This window comes from Calidris pugnax, unplaced genomic scaffold, assembly GCF_001431845.1.
Source record: "Calidris pugnax isolate Ruff unplaced genomic scaffold, ASM143184v1 scaffold147, whole genome shotgun sequence".
Taxonomy (NCBI): domain Eukaryota; kingdom Metazoa; phylum Chordata; class Aves; order Charadriiformes; family Scolopacidae; genus Calidris; species Calidris pugnax.
Genome location: NW_015092359.1, coordinates 556436 through 582478, shown reverse-complemented (window position 1 = coordinate 582478; position 26043 = coordinate 556436). Strand labels below are relative to the sequence as shown.

General features: G+C 38.4%; 2 protein-coding genes across 6 annotated transcripts in view; both read right to left on the bottom strand.

The window, feature by feature from the left end:
* Nucleotides 1–6143, bottom strand: part of STON1 (stonin 1) — a 29007-nt gene extending 22864 nt beyond the window's left edge. Inside the window, exons 1-3 of the mRNA XM_014962452.1 lie at nucleotides 6030–6143; nucleotides 5403–5510; nucleotides 4728–4843 (exon numbers count right to left, since the gene is read on the bottom strand). The gene's annotated coding sequence lies outside the window, so the exon portion shown is untranslated. The remainder of the gene's footprint in view (nucleotides 1–4727; nucleotides 4844–5402; nucleotides 5511–6029) is intronic.
* Nucleotides 6144–6296: 153 nt separating this feature from the next.
* Nucleotides 6297–26043, bottom strand: part of PPP1R21 (protein phosphatase 1 regulatory subunit 21) — a 32370-nt gene continuing 12623 nt past the window's right edge. The window contains exons 9-23 of one of the 5 annotated variants that reach the window (XR_001414150.1): nucleotides 24858–25007; nucleotides 21568–21833; nucleotides 20573–20709; nucleotides 19695–19787; nucleotides 18631–18758; nucleotides 18100–18252; nucleotides 17236–17328; nucleotides 16522–16620; nucleotides 15800–16033; nucleotides 14245–14280; nucleotides 12835–12951; nucleotides 11153–11251; nucleotides 9286–9414; nucleotides 8049–8130; nucleotides 6297–7427 (exon numbers count right to left, since the gene is read on the bottom strand). Coding sequence is in view for 4 of the 5 variants with exons in the window: in XM_014962447.1 (XP_014817933.1) it covers nucleotides 8101–8130; nucleotides 9286–9414; nucleotides 11153–11251; nucleotides 12835–12951; nucleotides 14245–14280; nucleotides 15800–16033; nucleotides 16522–16620; nucleotides 17236–17328; nucleotides 18100–18252; nucleotides 18631–18758; nucleotides 19695–19787; nucleotides 20573–20709; nucleotides 21568–21833; nucleotides 24858–25007 (1764 nt within the window). In the remaining variant the exon portion in view is untranslated. Of the gene's footprint in view, nucleotides 7428–7502; nucleotides 8131–9285; nucleotides 9415–11152; nucleotides 11252–12834; nucleotides 12952–14244; nucleotides 14281–15799; nucleotides 16034–16521; nucleotides 16621–17235; nucleotides 17329–18099; nucleotides 18253–18630; nucleotides 18759–19694; nucleotides 19788–20572; nucleotides 20710–21567; nucleotides 21834–24857; nucleotides 25008–26043 lie in introns of those variants that run through there. The other 4 variants (XM_014962449.1, XM_014962447.1, XM_014962451.1 and 1 more) reach the window with 4 other exon arrangements.

Genomic DNA, 26043 nt, shown 5'->3' with positions numbered 1-26043 from the left:
CCGTCCCGCCCCCCTGCCCGCCTCCACCCGCGGGAAATTTAATTCCATTTCATTTAATTTCCGCGCGGAAAGCGGGGAAGAAGAAAGAAAAGGTGGGCGAGGACCACACGCACCGGTGGAGGTTGGGGGCTGACCTGCTGGAGAGCAGCTCCGTGGAGAAAGACCCGAGAGGACTGAGGGACATCGGGATGACCATGAACCAGCAATGTGCCCTGGTGGCCAAGGCCAACAGGATCCTGGGGTGCCTCAAGAAGAGTGTAGCCAGCAGGTCGAGGGAGGTCATCCTCCCTTCCTACCTTCCCTGGTGAGGCCCCATCTGGAGCACTGTGTCCAGTTGTGGGGTCCCCGGTTCAAGGAGGACAGGGAACTTCCGGAGAGGGTACAGCAGAGGGCTACAAAGATGACTATGGGGCTAAAACATCTCTGTCAGGAGGAAAGGCTGAGGGACTCGGGTCTTTTTATCCTTCAGAAGAGAAGACTGAAAGAGGATCTTATCAATACCTATAAATAATTTAAAGATGGGTGTCAGGAGGATGGGGCCAGTCTTTTTTCAGTGGTGCCCAGTGACAGGACAAGAGGTAACGGGCACAAACTTGAACATAGGAAGTTCCATCTAAACACGAGGAGGAACTTCTTCACTGTGAGGGTGGCAGAGCTCTGAAAGGCTGCCCAGAGAAGGCGTAGAGTCTTCACATGGGACAAATTCTTGTACAACCTGCTCTGGCAGGACCTTGGACTAGATGATCTCCAGAGGTCCCTTCCAACCCCGTATCATTCTGTGATTCTGTGGAAGTTTTTTACTGCACATGTAGTTGGTCATAGCTGTCTATGGGGTATTGATAGGCCTGTCCTAAAGCCATGGAAGGGCAGAACTCATTCTTCCACCAGCCAAGAGGACCACAAATTAAGATGGGGAAGCGGGGGGATAGCCAACGTCTTTGAGCTCAAAAGGCCAACTCTTCCTGGAGCTGTCAATTCAAAAGCTTCAATTTGTTCCTTCCTAAACTGACCCTTCCTCCAAAAGAGTTTCCTCTGGAGGAGCCTCACGCCTCTAATAAGGACAAGGACTCCAGGATCATTCTCTTCAGTTGTACACCCTTCCTAGATGTCTCTCTGGTAGCACTGTGCTGGCTGGAACATTCAGCTAGGGGTACACAGCCATTTACTTTAGATATATAAACTTGCTAGTTTCTTAAAAGTTCTTAAGCCAGGATGATTTTCCAAGTAGTGTAAGAACAGACATTTCCTTCTCTGCTGTGTCAACCTTTCTGTCTCCAAAGAGGCAAGCACTGTCAAAAAAAGAAACTCAGGGACTTCTTGGTGTCCAAATGTTCATGCCCCAACAAAGGAACACCTCAAAGAAAAGAAAAAAAAAAAAAACTTATGCTTTAATGAGATTAATCAACCCTTTGGGGTTTATGGGTAAAAATCTGCTACTCGAGAGTAAGAGAAGATGAGTTGCAGTCAAAGAGGGATGAGGAAGGGCAAGCCACTGAAAGAGTGGGAGACTCAGAGGTGAACTACCACTATTTTACAGTAATGGGTACCTCTTAGGGAACAGGCTTGGAGGATGCAGGTTGGCAGCCTCTGGTGAGAACAGAAGACACTGCCACCTGCCAGTGGTGAGCCCAGGCTGAATTTCCATGGTAAGGGAAGCTGGTGAGATTGTTCTACAAGTTCTCATGTTGTCAGAAAGTCTTGCCAAAGGAGACAGGCTGTTCTGGAAATGGAGTGGAGACAGGCTCCATTACATTGCTGACTATATTTATGTTGATCTTAACATGATTTCCAGTATATTGCCCTTTTCATAAAATGTTTATTGCTTATGACTACTTTGTCTGAAGTGAAACTTGTCAAGTCTTATCTCACTAGAACCAAGTAATTGGAGACAGAAAAGCACTCGTTTCTGAAATTAATTCTAACTCTGTGCTCTACTACTTTGCCTTTTATTTTAGCAACAAATTTCTGCAGAAGCCCATCTAAATTAAGAACTCAAACCACAATGCACAACTCAAAGTTCTTCTCTCCCTCTCATATAATTAGTTTTTAACTTAGTACTCTTGCTATTTAAAAAGCCTCACAAGTATAGTATATGCACTGTTTAAGTACTGTATATTTACTACATATAAATTGGTTACAGAAATTCAGCACACTCATGTTCTTTTTCTGAGAGGGTGAGTGCTTGTTGGCTTCAAACGCTCTTGCCCTTCTGGGCTAGATCGATAATTTAAGAGAAACTTCTCCTTGTCTACTTGTCTGGACTGAAAATAAACCCCCATTTTCCAGAGGTCAAAAGAGACTTTCGAAAAATTGATCCCCTCTCCTCCCTGCAATACGAATATTTGCTGTGTCCAACATTGCACATACTATATCCAATTTGAAAGCCAATTAAGTAGAAGGCAATTAAGGGGTGCAGCACCAATTCCAGTATTACAGCTGTTCCTTACACCAAAGGCTGCAGTTAATGAAACCATACTGAAGTTCTCAGTTCAGACTTTTTCAAGCTAATAACATCATTAAAATATCTTTTTCCTGAATGAAGTGTTCTGCATTTACTATTTAAGCCCAAATTGAAGCTTTCTAAACACTAGAGGAAGGAAACTTGAAGCTTTAGTGGGAGGGCAGACGAGGATGAAGACTCCCTTTTTTAGTAGGAAGGGGTGTGTGTGGAGATGTAAGGTCTTCCCTTACTCATTTCAGAAACAGTGAACTTTAGACAGAGAAAGTTTGCAAGAAGCTACATTCCACCACAGATGAGCTTTCAGGTCAACTCATGAAAGAACCCACAATGCTTAAAGTGACCAGAAATTACCTGGACTCTTCAATTTTGTGGGTTTAGCTCATCTCAGGATCAAGCTGTGTTATTTATGGGAGACCACAAACACGCTTTTGACACCAGGCCCGGATTTAAGAGGCTACTGCTTAGGGTAAGACCTCATGAGTTCACAAAGCTTTGGACATGCAAGGTGAATTACAAGTTAAACCAGTACAAATAAAGTATGATTTCTCCCATTATCTCTACAGTTTCACATATTAAAAGCTCAAAACTAAAATTCTTACAGGGCTGTTAGCACAATGGCTCACCATGCAAACTAAGGCCAACATAGGCTTCTTATTTTGTGGCTCAAGTATGTAACCTCGGTATTGCAGCGATGCAAATATTTCTGTAAAAAGCCAAGTGATTGTGAATTAGCATTGACATGTCTAAAGCTGCCTACACACACACAGCAGAGGCAGACAATGAGAACTGCCCCCAGGCAAGTTTCCACGCCGTGGATTCCATAGCCCCAGTCAGGCCTTGTTCATTAAGGTCCCCAAAAGCCCAAAAAGCCCAAAAGCTCTGTCCCCATCTGTAACCAAGCCCAGCAGTTCTGCAGCACAAGGATAGTTAAAGCGAGTTTTAAACTCTGTGATTAAAAGAAAGAATCAGGAATTAGGGCAAACATGGCCTCTCCTAAACAAACATGGTTTTAATTCACTGCTGAGTAATACTGCAAGTAGTAACAGAAGCAGCAAAAGCAGAATAAGACAGAACAAGCATTCTTAATAGAGCGGCATCCAGCCTTTGTGGGAGGAAGTAATCAGACCTCTGGTAGCAATTACAATTTTTTACTGCACTAAGCTTTATTTTTATTATGACCCCACTGTTGCTAAGATAGTGCTCTCAAATTACTGCACATACATACTGCATTGAAGAACAACAGGTTTGCCCACTTTACAGGGCCAGATGGTTCTCCAAAGTTGAATATATATTAAAAAAAAAAGCTTTCACATTGCTCAACCAAGCCAGTAAATAACTTCCCAGTCTCACGATAGGTGATACGTGGATAAAAAAAAAGTTTATTTCCTTTCCTGCTCACAACTGATGCCTGAGCAGATCTGTTCTTTGGAGCTGCAGTGAGCACTGCTGAACAGTGACGGGCTCCTGCTGTGCCCAAAGTCAGCACCAAGGAATCACGCTGGGCCACAGACCTTTCCCCGCCAAAAATTCAACTCATCTGTCAGCAAGGGAAGGGAGAGCAGAAAAAGCAAATTACAAGGACAAACGAGAAATGAAGCTGGCTTGGTAAAAAGGGAAAATACCCCGTATTAATAGCCAGTGCACTTCAACAAAGATGGGAAGCCCAAGTGTTTCAGCCTGATACCGATGCTGCTCGGAGCTCTACTAGATGACATCTAGTGTGAAAATGTTCAGCTGGTTAAGATTTAATCTGAAGGAATTAGCAAAAGACACAGCAAACACCACCATTTTTAAATCAGCACTTAAGGTGCTCGGTATTTAAATCACAGATGTATAGTTATATATGTAACAGTTTAAAATAATCACATCATTATTTAAACTGCAATGAGGTAACACCCTTGTGCAGTTTATGATGATGTCAGCCTAAGAATCTTGGTTTAGAAGTTAATCTTCCAGGCAGGGAAACCTATGAACTGTAAGAGCTTAAGGCCTTTTAAAATAGCCAGTATATTTAATGCTTCTTGGTACTCTCAAAACTCATGAAGGAGTTCTTAAAAGGGCAATCTCAGAGTTAAATTCACTCTCAGTTATAGCAAGTATTTATTTTGAACACACAAAGTAGTTACTGGGGATGTATTTTCAGAAATCTAGGGTAGCTAAACATTTTGAAATCTTTGAAAGCCTTAGTATAGGTTTAAACCAAAGTTCAGACAGAATTTTTGAAGATCGAGTTATTAAAACCATTAATAAGAAATAGTGCTGTTACCTGAATTGGTCGCTTATTCATGAGTAGAAGAGCTTATTCATGAGGTGCCCAGTGTTACGTAGAAATGCATTAAGCTCTCTAAAAATGCTTTGAAAACTTGGGTTATGATGAACTGTCTATTAAAAAAATTAATTAGCATTAGGATTTTTCTTTAACCATGATTTTATACTATATTGTTCTAAAGATTTTCCTAATTCACAAGTTTGTCATTAGTTTCCTAATTAATCAACTAGAAGTTGACTATTCACACTGTAAATTTTTGAACATTAACTCCAGTATTAGTACAATTTCTTTGCCCAAATTTTGGGCATTCCATCATAATCTGCATAGACCCTTTCATATGAAGTCATTCAAATAGAATTTTCCAGAAGTTTCAATCTCAAAGATGAATTCTTCACTATAACACTGAAGACAACTTTCAGCTTTTTAATAGTGTAGTATTATTCACTAACAATTTAGATATTTAAGATAGTTTGAGAACCACCTGGTTAGGGGATAAGCACAAGCTCGTTAGGCCTTTCCACTTATTCCAGTTAAGTTAAAGTTAACTTAAGTTAAATGTAACATACTATCCCCCTCACAGCATTACTACAACAGTATCCAAAATACCATATTAACTTTTTTTCCAAGATTCTACTTTTGTGTATTGATAGCTTGCAATTGTCTGAAACTTACTTGGCAACATTTCCTTGAAGGCAGGAAGAGATAATTTTGCTCACTCGAGCTGAGCATATTTACTGCTGATTGGCGAGAGGGACACCCAAATACATTTCCAAATAGATACTGAAAGGAAAAAATGCTGATAAGCTAACATACATTGGAATTGCACCTAAATGCCTGCTAATATTATGCCTATATTATAGAATTATAATTATAAATTATGTATCTATATTAATTCCAGTTTTGATGTTGGGGTTATACTCTTGTAAAATAAAATTTTAGATTATAGATACTTTAAGGGTGGCAGAGCCCTGGAAGAGGCTGCCCAGAGTGGTGGTGGAGTCTCCTTCTCTGGAGACATTCAAAACCCCCCTGTGCACATTCCTGTGCAACCTGCTTTGGCAGGGGGTTGGACTAGAGGATCTCCAGAGGTCCCTTCCAACCCCATATCATTCTGCGATTTAACTTTTTTTAATGCACATTTTTAAATGCTCAATCTTCAAAGTGTATTTTTTCTTGGGCCTTTCCAAAACAATGGCATAAAGGCAAAACCTTTTTCTGAATGCAGCCACCTATGAGAACCAGCATCAGTAAGAAGTTCAACAATTTGATCCAGTGAATTAAAATATGATAAATTAGTACCTTCACTGCAAGATGAATGTCAGAAAAGGCAGCTTCAGAAGAACTGGCAGAAAGCAATTAGCTTCCAACCCTAATTGAAACAGTTAAAGCTGTATCTGTTGCAATAGAATAGTCAGAGAGAAAGTAAAAACTTCCCAAGCACCATGTAGTTTTTAATTCAACATAATGCTAATAAACTACACAGAAGGTAAGGAATGCCAGCCTGGACTCGGTGTACACTGCACAACCTGGGCATAACCAGAATCAAAAAAAGTCCATCTGGTTTCACGTAGCTGATTTTATTATTACATATTAACAATACATATCACAGCTGTTATCAAAGTAAACCCTTATATGACAAATAAGTGCCATAATGTAAATTGTGGAACAGAAGATCAGTGTAAAGTGTGGAGCAGCACAGCATCTGATTTAAAAAAACAACAACAAAAAAAAATCAATGCTGTGAACTCTCGTATTGTTAGACTTCACTTAAAAAAACCCAAAATCTTAGGAAAGGCCTAAAGTTCACAAACTTCCCAAAACACAGGAAAAGCCACGTGCATCCCCCTAGTAAATCCATCACAATTTAATTCCATGAAGACCTTTTGCAAATTCAGTGTTTAATTCTTCTATGTATTTCATATTCTTCTTTACTGTAAGAGAGCACAGTAAGCTGAGCTAATCTACACACATATATCGCTTTACTCTTTTGGGGCAAATGACGATCACAATTTCCTCTAGCTTTAAACAGCTATTTCAACCAATATATATACACATGTGTAAACAAAATGCTTGAGTAAGGGCTTAAAGCAATTTCATAGAAGTATCCCAATTCAGCTATTTGTGCTCTTTACTTCAAAATCCAAAGTGCCAAATACAAGCAGCAAAAGTTTCCACAATTGCAACCTAAAAGAAAAGTGATCCCGTTTACTTGTATGAATTTATAGAAGTCATTTAAAGCTACAATTCCAATTAATTCAAAAGGGCTGAGAACAGGAATAAGACATTCACAGTAACTGCACATCTTGCATGGCCCAAAGTCTCAAAATTAATTTTTAAACTGTTATTAGCAGGTAAAGGAATGTACACATTGACAATTTAACATATAACTCAAAAATAGACAACTACTGCACTGATCCAAACTTGTTAATGCAGAATATTTGAAAATATACAAAATATGAAGTTATTACATGAAATTAAAACCTAGTTTTAAAAAGTGCACAGTAAAAACTGAAGGTAATTACTATATAAATTATCCACAGTGTGTATTTCCTGGTTTAGAGCCAACATTAAGTTCTGTTTTACCTGTCACAAGTTCTAAATATTTTAAAGCCATTTACAGCACCAAATCAGTTTTTACTAGACCCAATACCACCTCTGCTTCCTGTAACAAACAGGAATTAGACAGTGAACATCCACCAACTGCATCCTGCGCAGCAGCAGCTTCTATCCACCAACTGCATCCTGCGCAGCAGCAGCAGCTTCCAAGTGCCAAATACAAGCAGCAAAAGTTTCCACAATTGCAACCTAAAAGAAAAGTGATCCCGTTTACTTGTATGAATTTATAGAAGTCATTTAAAGCTACAATTCCAATTAATTCAAAAGGGCTGAGAACAGGAATAAGACATTCACAGTAACTGCACATCTTGCATGGCCCAAAGTCTCAAAATTAATTTTTAAACTGTTATTAGCAGGTAAAGGAATGTACACATTGACAATTTAACATATAACTCAAAAATAGACAACTACTGCACTGATCCAAACTTGTTAATGCAGAATATTTGAAAATATACAAAATATGAAGTTATTACATGAAATTAAAACCTAGTTTTAAAAAGTGCACAGTAAAAACTGAAGGTAATTACTATATAAATTATCCACAGTGTGTATTTCCTGGTTTAGAGCCAACATTAAGTTCTGTTTTACCTGTCACAAGTTCTAAATATTTTAAAGCCATTTACAGCACCAAATCAGTTTTTACTAGACCCAATACCACCTCTGCTTCCTGTAACAAACAGGAATTAGACAGTGAACATCCACCAACTGCATCCTGCGCAGCAGCAGCTTCTGAAGACAGTTGATGAGCTGCAAGCTATCGATTTTTGTTCTTTTTAGAATTTCCCTGCAACAAGAAAAAAGCGAACAGAACACATAGTTCAGATAAGAAATAAATCTATCATTCTGATTTCAACTGAATCACTATGTTTGATAACATTTCAAAATCCGTGTCTACCATTGGGAGATTCTGAATTACCTCCTTACACACAGAGTAACACTTCAAGTCTTAGAGGTATGACAAGTGACAAATTCCAGAAAACATTTATAAAAACATGAAGTGGTATGGTCAGTATGCAGCCAAGTGCTTCCCTTTAAAAAAACACAAGAGCTTACATACTGAAAAGTAGCTTTAAAGACTGCAATGGCAAGTCAAAGCACTCAAACATCTGAAGAAAAACAGTGCTGTACATGAGGGGAAGAATCTATTCTAAAAAATAAAAGTTGCTGTCACAGGACCTTTAATCAAAACATGGATTTTTATTTTAACCCTTCAGTGAAATCCGCTTCCATGCATTCCACAATTAAGGAGAATAATTAGTTTCCCAACCAGAGTAGTGAAGGGCAAAATCTTTCACAAGATCCGTTTCTCCCTCAAACCATGAGAATATACCATGGTTTAAGCACTGACAGCTCCAACAGCAGCCTTCTCTATTTTTCCTCACTAACATTAGTCAAAAACTCGTTTCTGGTAAATGGATAGACTCCCTGCTTGGAAAAAAAAATTAAATGTGCATTTTAAGGTCACAGAAGAATTTAAGTGGCAAAGTTTTCAATCCTACATACAAGTAACTGAAAAGCTAGAATACAGAAATAAAACACAGAAAAAGAATAGCCGCCAAGAACAGAGTACACTGCAACCAAGAGACAAGCACAGGAAAGACACTCTTACCAATAAGTTGATCAGAAACACCCAGTATAGATTGCAAATAGTTTATTTTCACCAGATATAAACAAAAAAAAAAGGTACCAATCATCCATCAGAGGGTACGCTTTGAAAGCCTACGTTAAGGCAGTGACATGAAGTGTTTTACAAGCATTTTTTCTGGAATTTTTCTGAATTGTTCAGGACCGGGTTTGGATTTTTCTTTCTAACTGGCCAAGAACAAGAACTATGGCTTGTGAATTGGTTTGTTAAAGGGTGATACTGCAGGAATGCCAAGTGCAACCCACAGACCTCCAAACCACAGCCTGTGCCTAATGTCAATACCTGACAACTTACCTTACTGGTCATTTTTAGCGTATCAATTTCTTCCCTTTGTTTAGTTAATGTTTCATTCATGCTGCAGAGATGGTCACTCATCATACTTAACTGATCCTCATAACTTCTCTTTGTTGTCATCAATTCATCCTAAGTGAGAAAAAAATAACAAACCAGAAGCCTTTGCTCAATATTAGTGACAACTGGCAAAGCAGCCAACTTTGATCTCCACTTAGTAAACTATATGGTTTTGCTGAATGTGTGCAATCAAGCTAAACCATTGAAAAAAACCAAACCTACATCATTTGCTGCAAGCAACTCAATAGCTATTTTTCTTTTACCTGAAGTCTCATGCATGGTTTGTTCCCCTTATATTTGCTTTGTTTCCTAACTTCCCCACACACACTTTTTATGGCACACAAAGCTGAAGGAATCAACCATCTATGATCCCTCTGGCATTTGACAGACATGGTAGGACAGTGTGGAATGCAGCAACGTAGAGGTAAATACACTTTAGGAAGAGGAGAAGTCACACTTGATGTGAAGGAGTGGTTTGAAGCCAATTAAGATCTCATAGGTAGGGATCAGAGGGGAACAGCAGGGGTGATATGGGGGGCATTTGCTACAAGTGGATAGAAATCTCACCATTCCAGACCCTAATCCTCATGAGGGATTTTAACCAACCTGACATCTCCTGGAAGTGCAACAAGGTGGGACACAAGCAATTCAAGAATTCCCTTGAGTGTGGTAAAGAACTTCTCTTAATACTAGTGGTCAGTAGGCCTGAGAGGCCTATTGGCCTGCTGGAACTGTTACTCATGAATACAGAAGAGCTGGTCAGGGATGTGAAAGGCAATGGTAGCCTTGGCTGCAGCAACCTTGAGTAAATAGAATTTAAGATTCTGAGCAAAGCAAGATGAATAGTAGAATTACAGCAACCCGAGATTTTAGAAGAATAGATTTTGGCTTTTTTCAGGGTCTGCTTGGCAGTTGGCAAGATCCCAGGTAAAACTGCCCTGGAATTTAAAGGGGGCCAGGAAAGCTGAATGATCAAGGACAGAGCAAAAAACAGTCCAATGTTTATGAAGCTGAACAATAGTGACAGAAAGTCAACAAGGCTGTAAAAGAAACCCCCAATTCAACAGCTTGATCTGAACTCTCTCTGCTCTGACCGAAGGAGAGGACCAGAGCGCCCTTCCAATCCAAACAATTCCATGATGCAATATTATGCAGGCTATAAACAAAAAACATGAAAATGATGCACCTGCTATCTTTCCTTAGGGAGTTTAATACGTAATTGGAGGTGAACATCTCATGTGGAGTTGAATATTGGTTGTGGAATTTATTAAAGGAACAAGTCAAAAGAGCATCTTGTGTTCGTGAATCATTCTTTTAAGTGTATATCATTATATTCACTGTCTGTATGGAGCATTTTAGGTAATCACTGTCTCAGACAGGTGAGCAATAAAGATAGGAACTAAATATGAAGAAAACACGAAGACATTTAAGCACTGAATATTTATATATACTTTATTTTACCATTGGCTCCTTTTTGAACTGCGTGGAGGGGAAGGACAAAGTGACAGGACATTCACAGGATGTCTGCTATAAGACTTCTTATCTACTGTTAACAATGGCTTCTTAAGGATTACCCTGAAGTTATTTTTGCTTAATATTAAGCTATCCATCTCCAAAAAAACCACCCTGACATTTCTAAGACTTTCAGTTGCATGCACTAGAAAGGATTATGAATGTGGTGCATTATCTAGGAAACTGCACTTTCAGCACTTTCCTAGTACATGCTCAATGGTTGTAATTTTTCTCCTCCAACCTCCTTTTACACAGGGCAACAAAATGCATCTATTACATGATATGACATTTTACTTGCCTGTAACCTACTGATGTTTTGACTAGCAAGTTTCAGCTCTTCCGTAAGCGATTCCTTGGACTTCTCTGCCAGAGACAGTCTTTTGGCAAGTGCTCGACACTGTCAATCAGAACAGGAGAGGGAGGGTAGAAGGGAGGAAAGTTATTTCCAGAGTATTGCCTTGCACCATCTTTAACTGATTATTTTGGATGTTTCCATCTTTGTGTAATCCTTTGATTTCAAGAAACTTAAGTCAGAGCATGCACACATTAAATGAAACTGTAATGAAATAGTTAACATTAAATTTTTCTATATTTTTACAGAATTATCATACTGCCAATCCTCTAAGTATCATAATTTTCATATAATTACTAGGAAATATTTCATAAGGAAAAAGCAACACAGTCAACTCACTTCATACGTTGCCCAAATATCAAAGATGGTTCCTCCATACTATGTCATTTTACGAGTAAAAAAATATTTAAGAGGATTTGCACTGTCAACCTGGAGCTTTGGTATACTTCACAACAATTAATTACATAAATCAAAATGGTCACTACTTTCAAGAAAAATTACCTCATGATTTGAAATGAAAACAGGAAGTCAGATACAATGAATCATTTTGTTAGCTCTTGAAGTTAGGTGTAACTTATGCCTGAGAACCAGTTTCTCAGAGCTGTTTCCATCACTCCATGATAGACTCCTTTTTTTTTTGTATGATGTCAACATCACTTCAAGATGAAGTCAAAAATTAGCTTGGTAACTACCAGATGCTTCAGCTTATATGAACAAACCTATATATGATACACGTTGTACTACTTAATATACCTGAGACAAGGCTACCAAAGGATTTATTTTTTAGGGAAGTACCTTTCTACAGTTTCCATTTTTATGCACACTAGACCATAGCCAAAAAACATACCCCAGGAACAGATTTTTACAAAACATTGTGTTCCATATAATTAAACTCACTGTCAAAACACTGGCCTGTGGGAAGTTCACAAGGGGATTTATTGTTTTCAGTAGAGACACAGCCTGCGTGCTCACCTCGGCGTGGAAGTGTACTGATTTGCTGTCAGCAAGCTGCAGATGAGATGTAAGTTCTGCTATCCTTGCCATATAGTGGTTTTTTATCAGGTCTTCACGAGACTCAACATCTGGAGCCTGGCAAAGCAAAAATTTAAGCAGACATATTTATGTTTACGTTATATTCTCCTACATACTGACTTATCTCCTTCCCTCCTGAGGCCTGGCTGCTCTACCCAATAGCATTAAATTCCCCAAATACAATAAACAAATTACAGGAGATGACTTTTAGTGTCAGGCTTCTTAAAGGACTGAGAGCTGACTGAAGATACAAGAAGTTAGCTTGATTTAACATATCAAGTCTGATGAAGATGAAAATCTGCTACCCCAAATACAATAAACAAATTACAGGAGATCACTCTGCAGTTTCTCACTCTCAGGCTCCTTAAAGGACCAAGAGCTGACCGAAGATATAAGAAGTTAGCTTGATTTAACATACCAAGTCTCTGATAAAGACGAAAATCTGCTGTAGACCATAGCCAAAAAACATACCCCAGGAACAGATTTTTACAAAACATTGTGTTCCATATAATTAAACTCACTGTCAAAACACTGGCCTGTGGGAAGTTCACAAGGGGATTTATTGTTTTCAGTAGAGACACAGCCTGCGTGCTCACCTCGGCGTGGAAGTGTACTGATTTGCTGTCAGCAAGCTGCAGATGAGATGTAAGTTCTGCTATCCTTGCCATATAGTGGTTTTTTATCAGGTCTTCACGAGACTCAACATCTGGAGCCTGGCAAAGCAAAAATTTAAGCAGACATATTTATGTTTACGTTATATTCTCCTACATACTGACTTATCTCCTTCCCTCCTGAGGCCTGGCTGCTCTACCCAATAGCATTAAATTCCCCAAATACAATAAACAAATTACAGGAGATGACTTTTAGTGTCAGGCTTCTTAAAGGACTGAGAGCTGACTGAAGATACAAGAAGTTAGCTTGATTTAACATATCAAGTCTGATGAAGATGAAAATCTGCTACAGAAGTGGACTGCTTTCACCTACATAAAAACTTACTGGCTTTTCCCAGCAAAGAACTCCTTCACATAACCAAATTTAAGAAGCTCACAACAGTCAAAACTATTTCTAATGTTGCATGTTGCAGACATTTCTTTAGCCATTTGCACTTAAAAAATAAAACAAAAAACAACCCACAACTTACCACTTTACAGTAAATTACCGAGTAACCCACTAGATGCAGCTTTCCATCACTCGTCACTACTTTCAAGTTTAGCACTATGCAGTAGCTTTTAAGATCTTGAATCAGTTATTATCTGGCCCCCACCCCCTTTTTAATCATATTTTCAGAAGAAAAGGGCAAATAAGCCAAAAAACATCAGTTCCCTGCAGCAAGAGAAAAGGGAAAGCAATGAACCTTGCTCTTTTAAGATCTTGAATCAGTTATTATCTGGCCCCCACCCCCTTTTTAATCATATTTTCAGAAGAAAAGGGCAAATAAGCCAAAAAACATCAGTTCCCTGCAGCAACAGAAAAGGGAAAGCAATGAACCTTGCTCTGCTATGTTCCTGCTGGGGCAAGCACTACATTACAGCCGTGCTAAACAAAAAGCAGTTAACATTTAGTCTGACAGCTGGTTCAAAGTTTCTTTGGTGTGAGCCCTGGTTTGGGATAGCGTACAGTTAAGTATTAAACACCAGACAACACAGTGACCTTTTTTGCAGCTTGAGCTACCCCCCAAGGGTGAAGAATTGAGGCTTGGAATGCAGTGAGGGTTTCTGAAGTACAAACAGACCAGTGCTTTCCTCAGATTACAGAGGACAGACCTGGACCACAGCTCATGCTGCTCCAAACTGCTTACATGAATAAAAGGTAACAGTTCACTAAACAGAAGAAAGTTAAGAAATACATGGATTTCAGAAGCTTGAAAAACATAGTATACACGCTACACGGGCGACTCATGCCATTATATGGCAGTATTCTTGGTAATGAGACATTTGGAATAAGTTCACAGAATCAGAATTGAACTATTTACCAGATGCACTTTAATAATGTTTAAAACAGATTACCTTTTCATTATCAGTAGTTATAGTCAACATTCCAATCTAGAACAAGGAAGAAAACATGCTTAAGTGAGAACTGCAAAAATAGATACTATAGCTGCAAGTCATAGTGGCTTCAGTCACAGCAGGATGTCAAATTAAAAAAAATAATAATCTTGCAACAGTTAAAACAAACCCCAAATTTAAGTACTTCCACCTGTAACAAACAAGTGTAATAATATACATCAGTGCCTTGAACCAAATTAAAGCTGACACCAACTCTCCAAATACATCCTTTGCCTTACGATGCACACAGGGAAAAAGCAGTAGAAGCAACAAGATGCAGCCAGCTTGTGTGATGATGCAAGTGCTTGATTACAAATTAGTTCAGAGAGGCTTGTGTGATGATGCAAGTGCTTGATTACATCAAATTAGTTCAGAGATATCTTAATACATTGAAATATTACTTTTCATGTTGAAGAGCAAGGAAAACTCATCCTGGATTTCTTGAATATCTTCTGAATTCCTTTCTTTCCAGTTTGGCAGTTCAGTGCCAAGCACTGACCAGACTCTCTAGCAGAGAGGTGCGTGCAGATAACTAATTTCATGGAGTCAGGAGAGGATTTTCTTCTGACCTCAACAGGATTATAGATTTATGTTTATGGGAAATATTTATACAATATGTTGACCTGTGAGTTACATTAAGCATCGTGGCTAGAAAAAGCCATTCTCCTTAAACTCTTAACAGATCAAATACAGGACCAAATACTTAAGATGCCACTCTACTTCAAAATTGTGGATTTCAAAATAATCCACAGATCATTTTCATCCTGAAGCAGAAAAGCGATGAGAAAAAAAAAAAGAAAGAATTGTATCGAGGGCTGAGCTAAGTAGATTGATTCTTTCTTACAGATATCTCCATTAATACCACTTCAGAAGTGGTAATTCAGAGAAAAGGACAACCTCTCTTAAATACTTGCAATAAACAGGAAAGGAATTTACCCAACACAGAAGAGCATGTACAGAACACATGCCTGATCCAAATGCAATTGTTGAGCCCAAGTTGTATGTGCCTATGAAAATTACGTAAAAAACAGTGTTCCAGACAGCACTGAACACTTGAATGTCTTCAAGTTAAAATTAAGTTATACTGCACAAACTTGTAGTGAGCCTTTCAACCCATTTAAAAATACTAATTACCTACTTCCCTTTGCTTTAACATACCTACAGATGAAAAAAGTACTGGAAACTCAGAGCTGACCAGAGATCTATACTACTTGCAAGGCTTCCTGACTACGAAGTCAGAAAAATCTAGCAGTTGAGCATGTATTATTTTCCCCCCAAGTTATACCAGTACAAAACTACAAAAACGTCTCTATGATACTACAGATACTAGGTCTCAAAAGCCAAGAAGTTCCAAACTCTGCAGAAAGTATTAGCAAGCAGCTTTGCAAATACAAGAAGCCCAAGTGTGAGTGCATTTCACAGTCAAAAAGCTTTAATTATTAGCGTTCCACAGCTCAAACAGTACCACTACTGAAGAAAGTGGATTTTTCTCTATTGAAGGAAAAAGGTCACTTACCAGACTAGTACTTTTAATAGGTTCCCTTGGACTCTTTTCTGTGGTTTCCTTCTTTTGTTCAGCTACATTTGGCAAAACGGAACGCTCTTGTATAGTTTCAGTTAAATGTCCACTAAGAGAGTTCTTCAGTTTTTGGTTTTCTTTTTCTAGTTTTATCTTAGCCAGCTGGGCCTCCAACATCCAGTGCTCTTTTTCTTGTTCAAGTTTCGCAATTTTCTCCAAACTCTGCTGGACCTTTAGGAGGGAAAGTTTACAGTCCAGGTTATTGGATGCAAGGGGGGAAAAACATCACACACAGAATGTTTGAAGACAGTATTATTTTCAACCATTGCGGAAGTGCACTAATGAATAAAGCAGCAGATAAACACTGCTGATTCCAGTTGTATGCTTTACTGTGGTTATGTGTCAAAAATGACCATATCACTTAAATGGAATGACAAGTGCATCACGAAGTTACAGCTCATAGAACTGGCAATGCCATATTAGGTGAAAAAGCAGGGAAAAATTCGATGAAAACATGAAAGATACGTGCTTGGCACTAGCATTGTCTCATTCTATGCTAGTGTTGTGGTTTGGTCCCTAGAAATACAATCACTCTCTCACCTCCTGGCTGCCCCACCTCATAGAGACAGAAGAACTCACTTGTCCAGATAAGAAAACTATGGAATAGTACACATCATTATCACTCCACACATTTCTTTTGAAATTCATCTCATCCTTACTGGCACACTGTGAATGTAGTCCACTACAAGAAAAGCCACTGAAGTCTTCCTTCTGTGAAAGTTCAATGATGGCCACTCAAGCACAGTCTGAACACCCAGCTAATAAAGAATTTTCAGTATTAATCACTTAGTCTCAGTCATATGAGGAGATGAGCAAACTGTATAGGCATTTTAAATACCATTTAACCTCCCTCTGCCTCACCTTCCAGAAAAAAATTAAAATATATATATATGCACACTGCAAGAATGATAAACTAATCTATTAATAGACTTCAACTGAAAAGAAAAATAATTGTTCTTAACCAGTGCTAATAAATCCTCCATAGTCCAAAAAAGCACCCAAGACTGTACATAGTTATTAGAAATAAGTACATTTGTATGCCTCATGCTTGTCTTTATTTTGCATTTGAATTATGAAAGATTGCCTGACTTTTTGCATTCATAAAATGGTGGCATCTGTGGCATCATTCTGTCTCTTATAACTACACATACATTCCGCAGGTAAAGGAGAACAACTCTTGGACAACCCTGCCTGAAAAGGGTTAAGTTTTACTTTCAAATTCTACAAATATGGTATCTGCAGTCTAATTTTAAGCTGCAGTGTGTGCATATATATGTACAACCAAACACATCAGTATGTGAAGACTATTTTATGCTACTTTACATGTATAAAATACACTATCATATACATTAGTAGATGTTACACCAGAATACCTGTTGTGCAAGTCCTTCTCTACTTTCTGTGGAACTCAGAAGAACTCTGCGATTAGCCAAAGCCTCTTCATAAGGCACCGAATCTGCACAAGGCTACAAAAGGATAAAAGAAACCTCAAAACATGATTCACAGTAGAACAGGATACCTACTCTACAGTCGTTTTCTTATTGCACTCCTTACTTTAGTAAAGGGAAGAAAAACATCTTCCAAGTGTTTACCGGCCAGTAGAAAAAATGATTTAAGCTCACAAAAAATACCACCCCAAAATGCACACTTGATTAAAAAGTGCTCAGAAAACTCCAGGTGTTGCCTAATGATCGAATGCATCTTAAGGTCCACTCTATAAGCATTGCACTAAGTGATTTAATGATAACTGTTAAGTACACCATCACTTCATCATTAATTTTAACAGAGACAACAGGGAGATCTGGCAGTGTTTCACCCTTTTGGGTGAGCACATTTTCTCCTCCTTTTCAGCTGCTTTTTCTTTCCCCTGTTGCTCTCTACTGTATAACAGCAAATTCAAGCATGAGAACATGATGTCATTCACTCCATATTCCTGGTGAATACAAGAGGAAATTTATATAAGCAGCTACCCTCTTCTCCTTGGAGTCTTGGCACAGAAATAATTAGTGGAAATGGGTAACAGCAGAATTGGCACATACCCTTAGTTGTGAGGGCAACTGCACTCTGTAAATTTTTCAATAGCATTATTGCTCTAAGGGTTCCATTTCCTCAGCCAAAGATTCTCATTCAGAGGAAGATCTATTCCAAGCACTAGAAATCTGTAGTTTGTATTCTCTTTGGCATAACCAACTATCAACTTTGTGCTTTCTCTGGGCAAGCACATTAGCTGAACAAACCTTCTTCAAAGACTTCATGTAAGCAACCGCCTTTTTCTTGTATTGCAGCATACACTCAGCTGAAAGAGGGCTGATGAACTCTGTCCCTGCTTTAGGGCCATAGCTCAACGAAGTAGTGAAGTGATCCAAATTGTTGCTAAAGAACGAGGCAATCTAGACAAATAAAGAAAAGCCACTTTTCAAATTAAGTTGACCAGAAAGATTCAGAGAAGCAATTACTCTTTCAAGAGACAATTGTTTAGTGAAACTGGACTTTACAACAAGAAATTCAAACAAGGTACAGGCTCTTCCACATAGAAGTTAGACCTTAGTAATGCAAAGCATCCTCTTCACAGTTATCTACTTTTATCATCCATTCAGTTGTTTTTATCTTGTTGCCTTAAAATACTTTAGAACAAACCTGATACTACAGATTATTAATATCAGAGGCACACCTGTGTTTTCCAAATCATTCAGTCAAGGTTTTTTGGGGAAAAAGAAAAAATACCTGCACGAGTCAGGGCATTATATTGAAACAAGAATATTCATTACCTTGCCCACTCCATTCGTTAAAGCCACAACAGAGGACAAAATACAGTCATTTGTAGTTATGAGTTTCTGTGTGGCAGTTGGAACGTCTTGTTCTAAAGTAGCTTTCTGACTGTAGTGCTTGGAAAGGTCTAGAAAAAGAGAAGACACATTTATGTCAAACTACAGTTTTTTGTCTATTTAAGCAACCATTTTCAAATTCAGCTTATGACCTCCAGCTTCAAATACTTTTCCCATCTTTAAGAGAGATGTATAAAAGTTTATTCTGGATACTGGGTTGTCTGATATACTACCTTTGACAACTTTGTGATCATAAGGAATAAACATGCCTGTTACACAGAACAGAATAAAGGTGTATATTTAAGTGTACTCTATATCCCAAAAGCCATAGCAACATACCCAATCCATAGCAATCCACTCCACAACTATACTTTCAATTTCCACATGTTTACATCAGGACACTAAAGGCAGAATTTTTAGTCGCATTCAATATCCGAGTCTTAGGCTCACATGACTTAAAAGGGAAAAGTATTTGAGAAAGTAACATATCCACGTCCTTCTGAGAAAAGGAAGGTAAGCCATTTTCAAGGAGGAAGTTGAATTTCAAAAGGAAAACAGACTTCTTTGTAAGCTTTGATTACATACTCATCTTAAAAATAGATAATCAACCTAAGAACTGTAAGGAACAATTCCACTTTGAAGGCAGGCCCTAGGTCAACAGTACAGAAGTGGAGGAAAATATATTTAATGGCATTCCATTCTGCATGCTTGTTCTACTAGAGCAATGAAGTTCTACAACTACAGTAACACTGCTCAGGAAGTGCCACAATTAAATATTCCAGCAATTTAGAAGAACAAAGCTAACAGAATGGAGGCATGAAAAAGATGCGTGAATGTCTAAAACAAGTAGTCAGCAGGTTTAGTCTCTCATCTTGGTTTCTAAAGGACAAAACAAAGCAGATTTATCACATATTGCACATTTGACATTGTTACAGAGAGAGTGCATGTGAGCTATGTTAAACAGAAAAAAGAGGAGTTGAAACATACCACTATTCCTGTACTCTTACCTTTTAAAATATCATGAAATCCATGAAGACTTGTAGCAATGTTTGTAAACACAAAGTTGTAATTTGTCCTAAGAAGTCCTTCTGGCTTTGTACCTAGAATTACAATGCAGAAAGGAAAAAAAAAAAGATTCAAACACGATGGAAAAAAAGATGATTCTTCATCATCTGATTTCCACCCACTAGAAACATTCATGTGGGGTATGTTGAGAACTAAAGAATCAGAAAAAGATTCACTTACTTAAAATTTCCCCTTCCTTTAATATTAGAGATATATATATACACACACACACCCCAAATTTGCCAGAGTAGGCAGATAAAAGACTTCCAAGTTTCCTAAATTTCATTTAGATTTTACAAATATCAACTATTCAGGTCTCAAAAAGCAATTATGCATGCAGAAAGATTTACATGCTCACAGTTGTGGGAAGGACCATCTGGGTCCTTCTAAAAAGTGAAGGCTGAAATAACCTGATGCTATACAATAACTGTTTCCTCTTATTATTTACAGTATGCATTTGGATATAGTTTCCACACACACATACACAAAGGTTTTGCTTGATTTTACTTAGTCATTACCATGAGTTGTCGTTTAATAGAACAGGAGGAACTGGAAGGGATAATTAATAATATAATGTAGCTTATTGCCAATTTCATAGTGCACAACTCACTTGCCCCACAGTTTAGACCGTATCTAAAGAGCAGCATTAGCCTTGTTTTCCCCTACTGTAAGAGTGGGATTTGTGTGTGTGTGGTTTTTTGGTGTGGTGGGGTTTGGGGATGGTTTATTTCAGGATTTTGGTTTCTTTTTGAACTGGTCCAAAACAAAAACTGTACCTTCTAGTCACACTGTAACCAACAGAGCCAAAACTGGCACTTACTTGGTAATGCAAGAAGACTAATGTAGGTGTGTAGCTTCTCAAAGACTGCAGTCAACCTTTTCATGTCTCTGTGTAGCTCCATATTTCTAGCTCTTAAAGCAGCTGTGCAAAGAGAAGACTCACACTCTTCTTCCAAACTAGGAATATATGAATTATATATTTTTTTAAAAAAAGTGAGCCATTATCTTAAAAAAACGTTCATGAGTTTTGGAGTAGATAACTAGTGTTCTCTACATCCACAGCCCAAAGCAACAAAAGACTAGGACCTTATTTTAAAAAGATTAATATATCAAAGTAACTTAACAATACATGAAAATTACTGTGTGCATGTACTATCCCCACTCTTAAGAGCTTCAGACACAAGCCAGGAACAGTTTACACTCACAGCAAGTAACTGATTGCATAAGTTTAAAGACTTTTTCCTCTAAAATATATAATTTACCTCTTACTTCCTTAGGAGCAGCAGAACAGGTATAAAGAAGGCATAAGCCAAGCTTTTTCTTCCTCCTTAATCTAAAACTTCTATTTAAGCAGTCCTTTGCATTAATATATCACCTCTCTTCTACCCACTCGGGAACAAAGATTTTCACTGCAGAAGGTATGTGGATCTGGCCAAGTTCTACTACATTGCTCTATTTACTACGTAAGTAATCTTCTGACAGGCTCAAGAAGTTAACAATTTTAGCATATTATACCTGAATAGCATCAATCCTATTGAATAACATTAAAAAACACTAACAGTCTGTGCAGTTTTCATTAAAGTCTCATCTGTGAGGGGAGAAAAAAGGCCCTAACAATATGTTTTTAGCTCTAATACCTGGCTGAAAAAAACATGCATAACCTAAAGACTCAAAAACCAGCTGGCAAAAAAAAAAATCCAGCCTTTTAAGCCAGAACACTTTGAGGATTGACTTAATATTTGAATTGTAGATGCTGACAATGCTGCAAGCCAGACGCTTAGTGCCTCTTTAATTGATCTATCAAATCAAAAGTACCTTTTTAACTGATAAGGAAGAATCTTTCTTAAAAAGCATAAGTAGGAAGCTAAATTTTCGGAGAAGGCCTTCAATTTCACAGCTGTTTCCTGGAAGGAAAAACAACACGTAAGTATTTTTGCTCTGTAAAAGTCTTTTTCAATACTGAAAATAAGAAATCTTACCAGGACTGTCACAGTATCTTCCGTAATACTCTCAAACAAGTGAAGCATTCCTTCCTCCAGAGGGCGAACGTACGAAGCATTTTCATGAAGATACTGTGAGAACTGAGCACAGAGAGATTTTAAAATGGTGCTTTCTAAAGGCTCTTGCAAACTGTTTCAAGTTAACAGCTGAACAGTCCGCTTTAGCAAAGCGCCCATCATCTTAAATGATCCCCAGGACGTTAATAATAAGATATAATAGTCAAGTGATGTGCAGCAACCTCTTCTGCAGGACACACAAACACACTTCTTGAGGGAAAGTGAGAAATAGTGAAGGCTACAATAGAAGCCTGGGCAAAATCCCATCTCGGGCTTTGCCACAGCACCCCATCTCCGTTTAACTGCCATGCACAGCACATGAAACCCCTGCTTTTCAAGTTTAAACATTATTGCATTCCTTCTCAACTCCATCAAATTCAGGCTAGACCCATGCACCATTAAGCCACCAGAATAAACGACCCTGCCTTCCTCCCAGCTGCTGTTTGCCTCTCAGCCTGTGCATCAGCACAAGCCATGCTGTGCTAAGTATTGAAGAACTAAACCCAGTTAAAACTGACAGCAAGAGATCCATTTTAATCTTCTTCTGTAGCCAGACACAGGTCAAAGCACGCTTACACCAATGCAAAGGATGGAGCAGTAACTAATCAAAGGGAGAATTCTTCCTTTCAAGAACTATGACAGGTTTGGGCAATTATGAAACTTTGTCCTCACAGAACTGCCTTTGCTAAAAGTTGCTTAAATAAATTCTATTCTAATTTCACATTCAAAAAAGTGTATCTGAGAATAAAGCTGTTTACTCACACACAATCAAATCATAACAATACCATCAGCTTTCAATTTTGATACCACATTACTACAAAAAGCTTTTTCCACAGATTGATGTAGGTATTCAAAAAGTGATCTTGGTTTTTTATTTTATCCCCACAGAAAGATACCTTCACCTTTGATTATTCATACCACAGTAGCAGCTAAAGATCCCAGCCAAATAGGGTACGAGAAATTTTAATTATTTCTTGTATCATTATAGTGCAGTAACACAGTGTTAAAAAGAAAAGAGAGACACCAAGCTCTCATTCATGCATGCACAAATCTGGATGGAATTAGGGAAAAATTCCTAAATCTAAGCAGGAAGAAATAACACATGCAGAATACTCCTGACTTGTGTTGCAAGAGAGAGGACTGGAGTTATCTGGCACAATGCTGAAGACCCAGCAGAACCCAGCAATCCAATACTTAAAGAGAAAAGGAATACTTGAACCTGGGTGGGAATTGTCCACATCTACTTTGAGTGTTTGGTGGGGAAAATAGCTTGAAAGCGCCAGACAAGACCTGGAGTTGGGGAAAGATAAATCAGTGCAAGTGTGCTAAGCCACTACCTGACACTTGTCTCATTCTCTCTGCCACATTAAGAGGAGGTTTTTGAACTGCTCAGTGGAGGAGCCAACACCACACTGAGAACACTTGCCAAGCAAATTGATAAATTGATCAAAAAAAGCCCAGGAGCAACAGGAGCTTCAGGGAGCGATAAAAGATGCTTCACCGCTGGAAAGTCACAAAGTCACTGCAAAAGCCCTGCAAGGTCACGTGCACTGAGGCAATTAGGTCATGAATACACCACGGGGCAGACTACAAGAGACATAATTATGAAAACAAACAAAGCCTGAACTACTGAATCAATTATCAGAAAAGGAGAATCAAATTACGGTTCTGATTAATTTGCAGATTTCAGCTGTGAGAAAGCACTTCTCTGCTGAAAGGCAACAAAGAAGTGTTAACTAGGACATTAAGAAAAAAATGCATGAAAAGCGATAACTGAGAAACCCGATTTTATTCCCTTAGCACGAACTGCAGTATTGTCTGTCACCACACTGGGCCACAAAAAACAAGGAGACACAGTTCCTGCCCCAAAGAATATGGAAGATGACAAAGCTGTGTAGTTTTCACAGGAAGGATATGCAATTTGGAGCACTTTTGGTGGCAGGAGCAAGAAAACGTTGTTCTCAAACTAAGATCTATCTGAACCTCTGTAAAAGCACATTCTTGATTCAAACAGTTGAAACAACCAAGAAGGTAAATAGTGTGAGATGTCTCTAGAGGATAAACACCTTCACAAGCATATTTGTTGCCTGCAAAGAGATTAAGGAGGTCTTCCTAAGAACGGAAGAGTTGTATGATAGTTAACATTGCCACTACATGCATTGCAGCCCTTTGATGAACGCAAATCATGTCCACCTCAGTAGCTTAAATCTGAGCCCTACAAACTACTAAACTGACATTACAGTCTAAGAAAATACTGTCACCCAGCAACTTAATGCATATAGGTCCACTTGCACTATGAAGTCAACAACTGAGATGTTAAAGAGATTTTATTCCAAAGTGTAAAGATATGCATCCCCACACAAGTCCTTTCCCATGCTTCAGGGCATAGAAAGCCAAAAGATGCAGCTTCACAGCTTCTGGATGGTACTCTCAGAAGAGCCTTCCCATGGAGTTGCACAGAAAGAGACAGGTCAGGCTTCTCATAATCATTTTAATGTACTTTACAGACTCTAAGCTTCAGACCACTTACAGGAAAGGTCTTTACCCAAATAGCCTAAAATCAGATTATAAAGTTGGTTTTTGCCAAGGGAAGAAAGTCCCAATTCCCTCGTTCATAAGCCTACCTTGCATCCAGTTTATTTCACATTACAGTTAAATGCTTGAAATGCAAGACATTCTGTCTCAAAATCTCCCATGGCCCAGCAGATTAAGACAAGCATCTATTCAGCAGTGCAGTATTTGTGTATTATTTTCAAATAAGTCAGCTGAACTTTTTGACAAATGCATTTTAATTTAGCACTTACAAAGCAAAGCCTTAATTTGATTATTATATTGCTTTTGTAGCAGAGGCACAGGGCAAGAGGATTCTCTGCAGCTATACCTTCACCCACTTACACCCAGTAGAAGACTTCTCATGCAGGAGAGGCTGCGTCTCAGGAACACACTCACAGCATTCCAGTAAAGGTGGCAGAAGTTTGCCCGACTGAGATTATTCACTCAAAATCTACATAACTGAACATACTCGTAGCTGAAATCTGTAAGTTTTACCTTCTGATTTAGCGGGGATATAGTATCTGTTGCAGAATCAATGGGGAAGATCTGCACCTTCTGCTCGGTGTACGTATGGAAGTTCAAAAGAGCTGTTACAAGTTCTTGAACGAAAGCCAGCGCCTGACCAGCAAGGTCTCTCAACTTCAGCTGTAAAGACAATTATAAAATGATTGTGTTTGACATGTACCTATTTAAATATAAAAAAAACTATGGCTGGATACAAAAAATTGCTATGGATTTCTCTCGTTACTAGTTCAGCCTAAAATACATAGCAGCATCACCTTAACTCAATTTTTACAGTTTAAGAATAAACTACAATGCAACACAGAAGGTCACGTTTTTCTATGGTGACAATGTATGTTTTTATTTCATACAACAGGGGATGCTTTGCTTCTGGCTGCATTCCTCAAATTACAGGCCACAAGAACACTTAGAGGTTAGTACAATTACAGAAACCTTTGAAATTAAGATTTCTAAACACCAATAGACTAATTCCTGACAACAGCTCTGTTCTTTCAGTGTGATGATATTGAGAAGTTTGTAACACCTGGTTGTAAGAAAACCTAACTTTAATTAGTAAAAAAAACCAATGATGTTTTTCTCCCAGAATAAAAAGATGTCTGCTTCTCTAACCAGTAACACTCAATTTTTAGTTTCCCATCTGGACAGAACTGAGCTGCTGCTTATGAATAAGGCTGTTCTGTGGCTTCAGTGAAGTAGGGACCTATCCAAGAAATTAATCCAAAATGGAACATTTTGAAAAAGCAAAGGCAGCAGAGAAAACCACACTGTTGCGATTTATGGAGGAGAGAATAAGGTTAAAGTACATTTCAGCAAAGAATGACTTATCCTGCAAAGATGTGTTCCTAATGCTTCAATAAAGTATTAAATCAAATGAATCTTGATTACGGATCATGTATGGTGGCAAGTAATTAATGCAGTCGTCATACTCAATTTGTGTATGTTTATTAGCTATGCAAGGATGGAAATCAAACAATATTACTGTTTTGCTGTCCTTTACACTGCAGCCTGTGCTTGTACACTAGTATTTTGCCTCCGCTGGCAAAGCCAGTAATAAAAAGCTGCCCTGGAACATTTTCAGGTCTGCAGACCTTGATGTGTGAGGCTGGCTGACCTAGTGCTGGCAGAAAGAAAAGGGAGAAACTCTCCATGCAGTTATTCA